Consider the following 14,547-nt stretch of genomic DNA (forward strand, 5'->3'; position numbering starts at 1 on the left):
CAGACCTCTTGAAATGTAGCTATGCGTTGGAGCTTTGATTCTACTGGTCATGGTTTCCTCACGACTGTTGGGACAGGAAGTCTTCTGCAAGGCCTTGGAGTGTGTGCTTCCCCGCCCTATGTTGATCTCATGGCAAGTCATTTGCAGGTATTTTAGATCTTCTTGCTCTCTACCACAGTGAACATGAAAATCACATTATATCCACTGAGGGTCTTCCTATTAACATGGAATAAGACCCTAGACCAGGGGTCTTCAAACTGTGGAGCGCGACCCCCAGGGGGGGCGTGGAGCGATGCAAAGGGGGTCGCGCCTTTACAGTTACACTTCTACCAGGGCCCAAGGGCTTCAGCCCCCTCCTCCCTCATCGTGTGTTTCAGCCGGGCTGCTGCTGCAGTGAAACTCGAGCTGCTGGGGGCTCGGCTGGGCAGTGTCTGGAGTCATCTCCAGCCGCCTGAGTTTTTCACAGGTCTTTAAAGACCATTTGCATATTTACATGCCTTTGTAAACTGGTTACAGAGGCTTAGTTTTTTTCCTGGTTCCAGTACCCTCTGGGTCCCCACTCTGCCTGTTCCTTACATTTATATTTTACAATTACTGTTGTACTGTGAGAATGCATTTAATGAAAAGGAATATAAAGTAGGGTTGCCAACCGAAAAATGCCAGCCTTTTTGGAAAGACCTCCTCTTGACACTTAATAGACTCTTAAATACAAAAGTATGTATGCATTCCTTATGTGACTTTTCTTTCTTTTTTCTCTTTGTCAGTCATGGATCATTGAGGCAGCCCTAGATCACAATTAAAAGTGCTTTCTATTTATATTTGCTGTTCAAAGTATGCAATGATAAGTGCTGAAAATACAGCTTTAGGTGACTGCTTAATTTTGTACCGACTGGGCCATCAAAATAATCTGCTGGCAACCCTAACCATAGGACTGTAAGTTTGTTGTAGGATCAGCACATTATTTATTTCCTCCACCCTTGATTAATGCCGCAATAGTTTTACTTAGATCTTAAACCCTACGCCGCCGTCAATAACATGATGAGTTACTTTCAGTGTCTGGGAATGCACCCTGCATTTAGACAACTGGCTCCTCATTCTCGCCCCTTCACTTTCACGTTCACCCTGCACTCACACTGATCACCATGCACTCACACCATTCACCCACTCACCCTGCACTCACAGTGATCACTCACTCACAATGCACTTGCGCTGTTCACCTTATAGCTCAGCCTGCAGTCACACGAGTACACTACTGATCCTGCACTCCTCTGACAGTTCACTCACCTGTCCCCCTCACTGCTCAATATGCAACTCACTCAAACAAGCCCATCAGTAATCATACATTCATTCGTCCCATTCTGAACTTGCATTCGCACCTAAATTCATAAATCCATACGCCACCTCACTCACCCTGCAGTCACTCCTCTTACCCTACTCACGCACTGTTGCATCGCTCACCGTGCACTCTTGTCACCCACACAGTGTGCAGAGGGTTAATGTGTCTGCTACAAAGAACGTGTACCATGCAGATCACAGAACTGAGTGTGAGTAAACTGAGTAGCGCTATAAAAAAATTAAATGTTTGTCAGAAAGGTGTTTTAGAGAGATGAGGTGCATTGTTGGTGAATGGCAGTGAAGGAATTCATGGAGAAGGAGGAAACGGAGGTGGGGCACCAAAAAAGACTGTTACACCGTATGCGACCAGTGTTAGGACCAGCCCTGGCTGGGAGTGCTAGTCCCCTCCGAATTTCTGATCTAGTGACTCCCCTGCTTCTGGCTATTATTATTATTTACATTTGTAGTGCGCTACTGTTACCAAAAGATGTCCTGGGGCTAATAACCATCTGCTGCCTGTAGGCAAATGAGAAACATAGAAGGAGAAGGAGAACCAGCCAAATTGGGTAACCTACAGAGCATACAGAAAGGTTTTTATATCTTCCTAAAGGATAATAGATTCTTGGTGGAGCGAAGCAAAGGAGGGTGCAAGTTCCATGACTGAGCAGCCTGCACCAAAACAGCGAGACTGACAATTCATGCCTTCTTGAATTAGGGAACAATAAGCAGAGTGGCACAGGCCGAGAGGAGCATACGGGTCCGGCCCGTATGCTTGGTGAGGAGAGATGAGGATGAGAGAGGACAGCAAGGGAGTGAGAGAATTCGATTGAAGAGGTCAGGGATGAGGAGAAATGTGAATTGCCAATGAGAAGTGTGGACACGCAAGAAGTGAGTGTGAGCCAAAGGTGAGGGCTTCTGTTAGAACAAAGGGTAGATGTAAAAGTTGAATGGGGGGACTGGAGAGGTGTAAGATACAAATAGACAAAAATCTGAATGGAGAGACGAGGGGAATGAGAGGTGCTGATGGGCACAGGTGGTGACAGGGCCAGAGAGGCCATGAGATAAATGCGAGAGACTGTTAGAGATGAGGGCAGTGAACAGAGAGAATGGCAAGAGGTGATTAAAGGTGAAGTGAGAGGTTGAATGGGGAGAGATGGAAGAGAGGGGGTTAGAGGAAAACTGCATGGGTAAACTGCTTAACTCTGCACAAAACCGCCAGGTTTTTAAGGAACCCCTGCTTCTCCTGGCCAGGGCCAGGTGAGCGTACAATGTGGCAGCACATATTCCTGCGGTGTGGAAGGCCCTTCTCAAAGGTTGACTAGAAATCTTTCTGATGTTAATTGCTGTATTTTGGTTATAAACGGGTACTGATGGGGTGAACCCTTTCCTCAGTGTTACTGTGTGTAAAAATTGTCAAAATAAAGAAGCAATGCTATCCCAAAATACGCGGCATCACATAACATTACTTACATTTTCTTCCCACACAATTTAGTCATAATTCTAATAGCCCTGCCTACAGGTTTAGACGTTTTTGTCAGGTGGGGGTCCTTACGCCTCAAAATGTTGACAGGGGGGTCCCGGCATCCAAAAGTTTGAAGACCTCTGCCCTAGACCTTGGCTCTGAGGTCGAGGGGCATGTATAGTACACCACATCTCATACAGAGAGTGGCCACTGCCCTCTCCACCCAGGCTGTAGTAGACTGGCAATGCTTGCAGCATTAATCTATGCACAAGGGTGGCTGTACCCTTTAGGAGGGGCGTCCTACCAGATCCCACCTAGTGAAGCCTGCGCTATCTCCCTTACCTGGGTTCTTTTTGCCTTTGTGGTATGTGTGTACTGAAAGCTAGTGGATTCACTGGGAAGAGTGGTGAGCCATTGTGTTTAATGTAAGCTGAGCTGGTACCTGTTCTACTGTACATTCCAGCTCCCTCATGCCCTCCAAACTTAGTAGAGACTTGGTGGGTTGGGGTAGGCACTATCTCTTATCTATATTTAGCTAAGACTCCTTCTTTTGGGACTAATCCCTTCCTTTCCAGCTGGGACGGGTGATGATCAGGGCCTCCAGGTATGGAATTAATTACAACTCCTCTCTTGGGCAAAGGATAGACAGGTACCAAGAGACTCGGAGAGCCCTCCTCACACAGACTGAGCACACAGTGAACATGCAGGAAATCTGCCACAGGATTGGAAGTGCACCAATGATGCAAACATAGCAGATCCTCTGATTGGATTAGCTTGTCACCACGGATTAATAACATTCTGGCCTCATTTGCCAGTTGGTTGTTTAAAGCTATTGATTTAGCATCATCACTGTCTTTTCTCACAAGGCACCCACAGGGGTCGCAAGGAAGCCGAGATCTAGAAGTAGAATCCAAAGGTTGGATTGATATTCGCTTTGCAAATCCAGGGATAGGATAAACAGTCTGAGGAAGGTGGAGGCTAGTCTGTCCTTGGAACACAAGGAGACTCAGATGGGTGCTCAAGATAAAAAGAAAAAGGAAACTTGCTGCACATCAACATCGAGGGAGACGGAGGAAGCTCAATGTTGTCATTGACGGTGAGACTACTGCGCCCGACACATCCCTGGTGCTGTGAGAGTCCGAGGGTGCTTCCAGTTACCATCTATAGCTAAGGGAAGTGTGCCCGGTAGAAGAAGTTAACATTTGAACACTTGAATCCCTGCCCTTGGACTTGTATAGTCTCCAAGTTTGTACTTCCTTGTCCTTCACTGACAGCAAGTAACATCGTCCCTGTAGATGCCCTGCCATTTGAAGTTGTGACCAGTTGACCAGTTAGCTCTGTGTTACAGGATCCATCTCTTTTGTGTCATCAGGGGTATGAGGGTGGGCTGGCACCCTAGCCAGCCGCTACCTTCCTACAGCTAGCCCAATGGCTACTGGAATAGTGGGACGCCAGTGACTATGCCAAGACACCATGCCCCGCTATTCAGACCCCTGAGATCACCAGAGCAGTGGCATTGCCAAGGAAGGGTGGGCACTTTTCTTGCTTTGGGTGACGGGACAGTGGTGGGCCAGGAACAATTGCCTGCTGAAACCACATCACTGCAATACAAGTATTGGTAATATTGCTCTAGCTTGAAGAGAAACCATCTGCAACGTGGTCTGTACAACGTAATATTAACTGTGTTTTTGTAGTGATTAGCGCCAAGGTGCTATAAAGGTGTTTAGGGTCAGAACTCTGGCACAGGGGGTTGTAGAGACTGCTGTTTGTCGCTGTGCATCTTTGTTTTATGAGTAGTATATTTTCTGGAGTGTATTAAGTGCTCTTCTTTTATAAAGTAACGTACTGACTGGACATTGATCTTACTGCTTAAACTGTATTCTAAATGTCTAACCCACCTCACCTCTTTGAGGAAACCGTGAAATGCTCTGCCTCACTACCCTCAGAGAGTCAAGTGCTGGAGAAGAGTACTGGATTATTCAGTTTGGGGCTGAGTAGTAATGGGGCAGGGCTGGACTGGGATACAAACCAGCCCCGGCAATTAAGTTGTGCCAGCTGTTGAGGGTGTAGGGGGGTGCTGGTGGGAAACCCTGGCTGTTGCTGCTTTTGGTACAGGTGGCCGATATTGCCGCACAGCTACAAAACCGGGCCCCTGTACCAAAAACGACCCCCACCGGTCCAAAACCGCCCCCACCCTTCCAGCCTACCGGAAAAATGCCCGGTACCCGCTACAGCCAGTCCAGCCCTGTATTGGGGCCCCGGACACTAGCTGTGAATAGATCCAACTGATGCAACTGGAGCCCAGAAAGCCCTGACTGCCCTGATGTTTCGGGAACTCGGTTGTCACAGAATACTTCAGGGTGGGCCTGAGAGCTGGGATTTCGTAAAATGTAGATCTGTATACGAGATTCAGTTTCTGCTGGCCAATAACTGTCTATACAAGCCCTTTGCATTGAACTGGTTTTCAGTCTATGAACTGCGTTTAATCAGCCTTTTATACATACACATTTTCTGAACTTTTACAAATGTTGTCAAAACATTGTATTTTTAACTGTTGTAATGTTTTTATTAACTGAACACCACAATAAATAAATAATGTATTTATTTATTAGGTGTAACTATGCACTTTTTTTCTATTCACCATTTCGAAGACGTTATTTACACTTAGGTGTACACTTGCACGTCTCTATCCCCTCAAATTATGGCGTGGAGTCTCATACAGAATTTACGAGTGTAATGTTTACACTAGCAACTTTTCAACTGTTAGTGGAGATCTCGGAAACCGGTATTGAGATCTCCCTGTGAGCAAGTATAATAATATATACTACAGTTTATTATTATTTTTATTTAAAATATTTAATGTATACTATACATGCAAAGTAATTTAAAATGTTCATTATTTACCGGATGCCAATACCATAAAATAGCAATACAATTGTAGGTTTGCTTGAAGCACAGACATCAGAACTTCCCTAACCCACTTACAATTCAGGGGGGAACTGACAGCTCACCTCTTCAGAGAACATCCTTCTCGACATGGTAGAAATGATCGAACATGACATTCTGCCACACTGTGAATGGTCCTGAATCGTTTTGTGGGACCCAGTTTCTGTTCAGCAGTCCATTGGTTTCTAGCTAGATTCAGGTTCTCCAAACACCCATACATTCACATGTACTCAGACAAGCACATAACAAGCTGTGGATAATCCTACAGAAGGGTTACAATCAGGACATCAAATAACAGCTTTCACGCCTTCGGTTACTTCAGCATGCATCATATATTCTATAAAAGACATACCTGAATACTATGAAGACCTACAGGAAGGAGGGAAAGTGTGGATTACCTGAGGGGGTCGTAGGGGGCGGGTTTGCAGGATGCTTTTTCAAAGCTCTTTTGAACTGAGCCACTCCAAGCACCACATTTCGAATTTTGGTCCACAGCACATAGCCCCCGGTATTGCTCGGTGGCCAGATGCTCTCCAGAACGGCCTGTGAATAAATGACATTACATAAGAGCACAAGGGTGGCATTGGGATCACCTCCCCCCAGCTGCCTTCCTACACTTGTTTAAACAGAGGTAGTTGAAAAAGACCCCTTAAAGGATGCCAATCTCAAGCCAAATTGTGGAGATATACTTTTACCACACACACAACTCACCTCACACATTCTGTGAACAGATGAGACATTTGATGGTCCCTCTCGAACTTCACCCGCATAAGCCTGCTGCCATGCATGCAGGTGAATCAGGGGTGTGTCAATCATCCCCAATTAACTTGAGCTGTACTGCTAATGGCAACACTCAACCGGATAAGGGAAATGATAATCCAAAAATTAAGCTAAAGTGGAAAACAATGCCCATGCAATGAGAAGAGGCGTGCATTCATGCGTCATAAGGCGCCCCAACACAAACACTGCCCACTGAATGGGGTACATTGCCTCCCGTGGTCAGTCGTGTAGTTGTAATTTGATGATAGTACATACATGTTTCTTTTCTGTTATTCACAGCTCATTGACTCGGTCTAAAGAACGCACCTTGTTATAGTAACCATATGTGATGGCATTGGGCTGGACACCTGCTTTCTTCATCTCAAAGAGAACCCGAACAGCAAGGACGGGCTGCCCGTACTGACCACACAGCTGCATCAGGACCCGGTAGCACACCTGAATTCAAATAAAAAATAACAGAGGCTTTACAATTAGTTTTTATGAAATAAATAAACAATAATAATTTTCAAACATTTTACATGTTCAGAAATTACGTTACAAGTTTTGAAAAAAATATTTGGAGTACAGTCACAAAGTACACTTATATAGTATAATAATTAAAATTATGTTTTTACTATGGTTTTAATGAACAACATTTAAGTCATGTCACAATCCTTATCTAATCCGAATAAGAAGATTTTTATGATAAATGGTTCTCTTGCTCACACTAACCTAGTCTACCCATGAAAGCTACTTGCAAAATGCACAGATTATAGTAGATCAGTAGTAAGAAAGTGGGTCATTAATTTAGGAGGGTGTATTTTACCCACTAAATAAACACACTCTGATTAACTCACGACACTTCCATGTGAATCTTTGCTCGACTCTTTGTAGTTCTGGAAATGCAGCAGGCGATTAATTCTACTGAGAAAGGTTAGCTAAGTTCGATCAGTACCAACCAACATTAAAGTTAAGAACACAACATAATAAAATTGCCCACATCAATCAAGAACAATTTAATAAGCACAAATACACAAAACTGATCAGAATTGGAGAGGGGGACTGGAGGTATGGGTTGTTATGTTTTATAGCAGATAGCCCCTAGAACTCACCAAGTGCAAACTGAAAGTGTCTGTCTGCAGTTGACCAGGAGCTAGGTTCGATTTCAGGCTGACAGAGCCTGAGTTGAGGACGCGCAGTCCAAGTGAGTCACAGCAGTCAAAGTTTGAACCTTGGGATTTACATGTTTTTCTGGTTCTCTAGGTCCTCCAGTGAAGCAAAGCAAGATGCTCAAGCTGTGAACGGTCTCTCAAAATTGGATACATCCTAGTTGAGTACGCAGTGAAGCATGTAGTTTGGGCACCAAACGTTCCGTGCATGGCAAAGTTGGATTCTGAAGCCACTGAGGCTGTCTTTTAGACGGGGTAGATTTGAAGTCTTTTCTCAGTTACAGGTTTTACCTTCAGACTTGTGCCTCAATTACGAGTGGCCCAATTAGGAGTTACCTGGACCATCGGAGTTATGAGCAGTGATGTTTCGCACATAGACTTTCATTGCATGAAGCGGTTGAAATCTGAGTGTGAAACACCTGGGCCAGCCGTGGAAATCAATGAGGATATATGGATTCCCACGTTTTATTCCCCAAAAACTTTAATGCCCATTATTTACATCTGACTTGAATTATCGAGACACATGTAAAGATAATTTCAGGGTGTAGAAATATCAGGGCATATTCTGGGGCACTTGGAATCGAGGCGCAAGTCACTTTTTTTCCGGAGGCGCAAGGTTGGGCATGAAACCATGCTGTAGGATAATGTCACTGAAGTCCCGCTGAAGAGTTTTTCTTCACAGCAAATATCTATAAGTGGGAAAAATCAAGATATTTTGCCTGTTGAACGAGCACCCTCCCCAGGAGAAGCCTCAGCACCTTGTTCCAGTCCTCCAAAAGTCCACAAAATATGGGATCTTGTTGCTGGAAAGGTGTCTCCTATTCTCTGCTACAGCTTGCAGGTCCTAAGGGACCGTTGCTAGTCATCAAGTCACTTTCTAACCAGGGCTCTGTCAGGGTCCAGTCCCAAGTCATCAACTGGACCTTGCTCACAGCAGGGAGGTCATCTGTCATTTTCAGTCCATTGAGCAGCTACAGGAGGGCAGCCATTTGGCCCCTGGACAGCAGTTATCATCCTTGTGAACTAGATGGTGAAGGGAGCTTTTTGGTTGTTTCCCCAACAGTCAGGTTGAGTCATTTTCCTTCGTCAGGTTCTTCCTGTCTCTAGAATGTTTGTAAGATATGGTGGTGAGATGCCAGTGTTGTTCTGTACTCTAGCCAGTGGACTGAAAATCCCCTACCCCAATCCGTGCAGCTTTCCCATACAAACCCTATCACTTTTTCAGCACTTTCTTTCTCAGCTTACATCAAACCTTCCTTTATTCAAGATGGCTCAAGCTTTTTTCACCTGCAAGAACGTCGTCCTTCCTTCGAACCACTTCGAGACGAGGGAGAATCCTCTCTCCCACTGTTGGAACTGTTTTCCCCTCCTACCTGCAGGAAGCACAGACGGTCTAGGGTGGCTCTGAGCATCACTGGTTTCTGTTCCTGGGACTCCCATTTGGGACCTCCACTTCAAAAAGAATAGCTGTTAAGGTTGCTGATTGCATCCTTCTCTTAGATGGCTAATCCCTCCCAAGTGGCCACTGAGGACACCACTTCAGTCTTCCTGCTCCCAGAGACAGTCCCATTACCCTTTAGGAGTCTGGTCATTGATAATCTAGGGTATAATCCAGTTTGTGGAGCAGAGCTACTGGGCAAACTAGTTCTAAACCAAGTCGACTTAATACCAGACATATTGCTGCGACAGTGCGACCCTCTCAATCTCATGTTAGGTTTCATAGAGCACTAAAGTTTGAAAAGGGGTAGGGTTCAAGGGTCTCTAGAACAGTGCCTAGCCAGCCAGTATGGAACTCAAGTACAAAGAACCCCAGTAAACAAAGAGAGCGTTCACCACTGAATACGGGTTGATCAAAGCTTTCTTCAGACATATGCAAATTGATGAAAATGTGGTGATAAAACTGATAAGACAATAGGAGAGGCAGGATCAGGTCTAGGTCTTCAAACTCCTTCAGGTCAAGAACCCAATAGACACAATTTAGTTTGATCAGGACATAACATTTTCTCAACAGTTCTGTAAAATGTTAAATACTGCAAGTATTTTGTTTCCTCTTTCTCTGTGCTGTAAGCCTTGCACATTGCCCATACTGTCAATGTGATGATAATGCTATCATTTGTTGAACTGTAACCACCCTGGACCCCAATTAAAACTCAAAAAATAAAATGCTTATTAAAAAAATTGCATGCAAGCTAAAAACTTAAAGTGAGGGAGATGTACAGCTTACAGTTCCGAAAGATCCAAAGGAATTTTGTTAGGGTATGGCGTTAAAAATCACCCAACCAGTATATACGTGAATCGATCTTCAATGATACAAGTTATTTCATTCTCTTAAAACATTGCAAACATAACCAGTATTCCATTTTAAAAGCATGTTTTGCTTAATACCTGAGCAGAACGCTGCAGGTTTTCAGAGACACACTTGTGAAGCAGCTGGGGAAGCACCAGTTCTTCTTTCCTGCCAAAGAGCCATGCGCAAGCTCAGCATCCCTCGGGACCAGCCCCCTCTATACCCATGCGCCATTGCTTTGGATGGTACATGTGTTACTGACCCACCATGCCATCTCTCGAAGCATGGAAATAAATGCCAGCCCGGCTTACAGTGGTAGAGTATGTAAGCCGCATATGAAATAAAATGAAATGAAAAACAATACTTGATAAAGCGCACTGCTACTCAAGCTAGAGTGTCCTGGCGCATAGACAGCGGGGGCGGGGAATGAGTGGAAGAAGCCAGTTATTGATTAAGGAGCCATGTTTTTAGATTCTGTCTAAAGGACAGTAAGTCAGTGTCAAACCTCAGAGTCTCTGGAAGGCTATTCCATAGTTTTGAGCCCAGAAAGCCAAAAGATCTACCATCAGTTCGAGCAAGGCGTATTTAGGGCACGAGAGCCAGGTGGTTGTTAGAAGAACGCAGGTGTCTGGATGTAAAGTAATGGTTAACTCGTTTCATTAAGTACTCGGCTCCAGACTTGTGGAAGGCTTTAAAAAAGATGGCCATAGCCTTAAAATCTATCCAGTCTTTAATGTGGAGCCAGTGTAAAGATTTGAGAATCGCGGTCATACTAGCTCTAGATCTCACGATGTTTCATTAAGTGCTAAGTACACGTAGGACGCTCCATGTTATCCGCTAATTGAGGGTGGTTTGCAGGTCTGTTGAGCAGAGAAAATACTGGTCTGGCCTATGTGTTAAAGGATTTCTGAAACATTCTGCTTTCATATGTGTTTCAAATCGTTCTGTGAGTGGAAAGGCTCCAGAGAGCTGCCCCTCGGACTAGGAGCCAGGAACTGGGAGTATTGCTGGGACAGACACAAGATGGGTAGCGACGACCAGAGAGAGCAACTCCAGCGGCTTCAGAATCAGGTCGTGATGAGAGTCCACTCCGCCAGAGGCAGACATTTGTAAATTTGAAAAATTATTATCACCTCACGCTTCCTTCCCAAAAAGGGAGCGTGGTAATTACATTACAATCATTACTGCAAAGTTAACACACTACAAAATAAAAACAGTTTCGAATATACAATCCAACCCCGTTTCATTCAACCACCGTTGATTGCTTTTTTCACATTCCAGATTTTTGCAAAACATCATTGAGCACAAGACTCCCCCCACCCCACGCTCGTAATGTAATAGTAATGCCAAATGCCACATGTTGAACTTTGCAACTGTCACCGTGGTTAATAAAGCGATCTAAAAATGAAGCCACCTCTCTATCTAGCCATACCTCATCGGGCGAATCGATGTTCTTGCAGTGCATTCTCTGCAGCACGTCGTAGGCCGTCTTCAGAGCGGCCACTTTGGAGTGGCAGACCCTCACGTAGGCCGGGAGGCAGATGAACCACAGCCCGTAGCAGTGCCGCAGCAGACATCGGGACCACATCTGCGGGATGGAGGAATACCTCTTGGCCAACTTGTGAGCCGACTTGATCTCCTGAAAACAGAAAGCCGGTAAATATTGCGTCACAGACGAGGAACGGGCGTGACTGCTTATCTATGTGCACTTTTATCCAGAGCATTCAAACTGTGTGGCACTGTCGAGGGGAGACCTTTCGCAGTTCATGGGGACCACTACTACTGGGTGAATGAATGGCGCAGAAAACAAGCGATGAGGGCAGCCGCGTAGAGATGCATGGAACCCATTTGTCTGCTCAGGGCAGTTGTGGCAAACAAAGGGAATGGGACAACACAGCCCTGCATTCCAATTAAAACTCAGACATTTTAGTCTCATATCCTGCAGAGGACATTGCCCATTCCGCCACACACCTCATTGTGCAGAACCAAAGTATGCTCTTGCACTGCAAATGTACATCCTTTGATTCAAAAACGATTTTTCCACTAAAAATAATGAGAATTTTTGTTTAATACGAATGCATTAACTCTCATGAGTGGCATTTATTAAGTTTAAAATGGAGTGACTTACTTATATTGGCTCGTAATATGCCTATGCAACTACTTTTCAGTTAAATTGACAATTGTAGATCGATTTTGCCAGCCGTCTAAAGTTTCTAGCACAATTCGATACATCTCACATTTAAAGATAGACAAAACATAAAATTAGGAGTTTTTTACTGCAACCCCTTCGGCTATGATATTCCTTTTACTCCTTGCTATGCCTGGTTCCAGTGGCAGAGTGGCCATAACACCACTCTTGCCATTACTCCAGTAGGTTGCAGGCCAGGCGGCTGCTTTTATGGGCGAGTGGGCTGCCATTAGTGACACAAGAAAGTCCCTGTGCTACCTCTTTCATCAGGGCCTCCTGCAGCGTGGGGTTGCTTTGAGCATTTTTACCAGAGATGACTTTGGTTTCAAGTCTGGCTCTGCCCGGTGACCGCTCTTTCTTTAGACCCGAATCAAAGATATTGCTCTATCGGAAATATATTGGGTATACTGTCTTTTTGCTCTTGAAAATTACACAACGAACACCATCAACATCGCTCCCCTATAATAGTCACACAACAGACACCCAATGTCTAACACAATTCACCCCCAACTTTACATGAGAACACCATTGGCAACACCTCCTCTAACATGAAAAAGACTTCAACAGCAGTGAGTGAATGCGACAAACCCACAGTAACACTGTGTCTAACACCACAACACACACACTAGAAACCAGTGTGTGGAAGAAATCTCTCCCATCTTTGAACATCCTAATGACCCTAATCCAACAACTCTTTTCCCACACTAAGCATCATTTATCAAGCAATCACCCAACACATGGATAATACTGACCCCTTATGGTGCCACAGGACTCTCCAGCACATATCTCAGGAAGCACTGAATAATCCATGGCACCAATGCAGGTCCCTTTCACATTATAGGGAACCCGGGAGGGTAGAGAGGTCCTCACTCAAGAGGTTGGAGGGGATACCTCCTCCCTGTTAAGTATATTTAAAGACAAAGTAGTATCCCTTCTGGAACCAGAATGGTTCCTTCGAGAAAGCAAAATGTAGCGAACATCAAAGAAGTCTACGCAAGACTTTCGCCGACCCACTTTGGTGGGTGGAAAGGGAAAAGGACCCTTTTCTTCATATAGCCCTCACTCACTCTAATAGTGACATGCTTCATCATCAGGCTCACCCAAACTCCTAAAGGTCAGGGTGGGCTCAACCATATTTCAGGGAGCACTTATGAAGACTTAGTTTAAGGGGGCATAACCTTAAAGATACAATTCCTCACCCACTCCTTAAGTATCCTTTATTAATTGAGTGGGAGGGAAGGTTAAAAACAAAATTGTAGGGCTAAGGGATGTAACGGTCCTAGGGCCCTATTTAAAACACCAATGGTTCAGCCCTTCCTATTGGCCTATCAAAGGTGCGGGGCTTTCGTCAGGGTGGGATGCGATGAGGTCACTTCCCCAAAAGACGTGAGTGAAAAAGGAGATAAAGTTGGAATTCAACTTGCATGTGTGATTTTGAAAAGAAAAATGTTTTTGAGGGACAAGTCTAATACTTGCCGCTGTTTCTAAGAGGAATTGCCTGTACAGGAAAGCAGGTCCACCATCCTCAACAAGCATCACAGAATGAACCACATCAGTTAACCCATCAATACAAATAGGCTAGAAATGAGAATCAAGGTGTAGAAAGTTATTAAAAGGTGTGTGAGGGAGGAACCCTAAAGAAGTAAACCACCTAAAACCAATCAAGTCAAGCATACTGCTGCTGGGAAGGGTAACCAAACCTCTGGGAAACAGGGAGGGAACAGAATACAGGGAAACACACGAACTGGGAACAAGGGAATACTGCTCAGAACCGCATATAGGATCCTAATCAGCTAAAAAGCACAATCCCATGTCCAAAGAAAGAACAGATGACTTTACAAATATGTCAAAGCAGGCTACACAAGATCTAGCAGTACCTCGTACCATCACTCAAGCTGAGCACAGTGATCCAACTAACACACTGGAGAGGCGAGAACTAGCCCATTCAGTGTGGTGTGCAACTGGATCCCAAATTGTGAATCACACCGCCATACCCAATTCAGTGTTAGGCAGCAAGCAGGAAAACACACATGTCCAATGCAATGCAACCTGCAGAGCCAAGCCAATCATACATCAACTCTACACTGGCTGGACGGCAGGCTGCAAGACCAACTTCTCATTAAAACCCATCTGCAGAGAAAACTCTCACGCACTCCAAAACATGAGAACTCAATTTCAAAGCTTTTATTCGATTTGTAAGTACAAATCATACAAGCAAAACTTATAATACAATTCGTTACATTAAAATTATTGTAAAAAAGGCAAAGATATACAAGAGAACTCCGGGAAATTTCAAGTGAGGAGAGAACAAATAGTAACAAACACTAGACTTCAGTTCATATTTGGCGTTATAGTAGTAAACTAGAAAATGCGGGGATACGCGTGTAGACAGGAATAAGTA

At 44.6% G+C, this 14,547-nt stretch overlaps 1 protein-coding gene across 5 annotated transcripts in view; it reads right to left on the reverse strand.

Annotated features, from left to right (window-relative positions):
- DENND4A (DENN domain containing 4A) overlaps window positions 1-14,547 on the reverse strand; it is a 587,116-nt gene that overhangs the window by 187,586 nt on the left and 384,983 nt on the right. For all 5 annotated transcript variants that reach the window (XM_078683021.1, XM_078683023.1, XM_078683019.1 and 2 more), the window contains 3 exons: window positions 11,391-11,597; window positions 6,830-6,958; window positions 6,142-6,286 (listed from right to left, as the gene is read on the reverse strand). In XM_078683021.1, coding sequence (XP_078539147.1) covers window positions 6,142-6,286; window positions 6,830-6,958; window positions 11,391-11,597 — 481 coding nt within the window. The remainder of the gene's footprint in view (window positions 1-6,141; window positions 6,287-6,829; window positions 6,959-11,390; window positions 11,598-14,547) is intronic.

Source organism: Lissotriton helveticus, chromosome 3_1 (assembly GCF_964261635.1).
Source record: "Lissotriton helveticus chromosome 3_1, aLisHel1.1, whole genome shotgun sequence".
NCBI classification, from domain to species: Eukaryota; Metazoa; Chordata; class Amphibia; order Caudata; family Salamandridae; genus Lissotriton; species Lissotriton helveticus.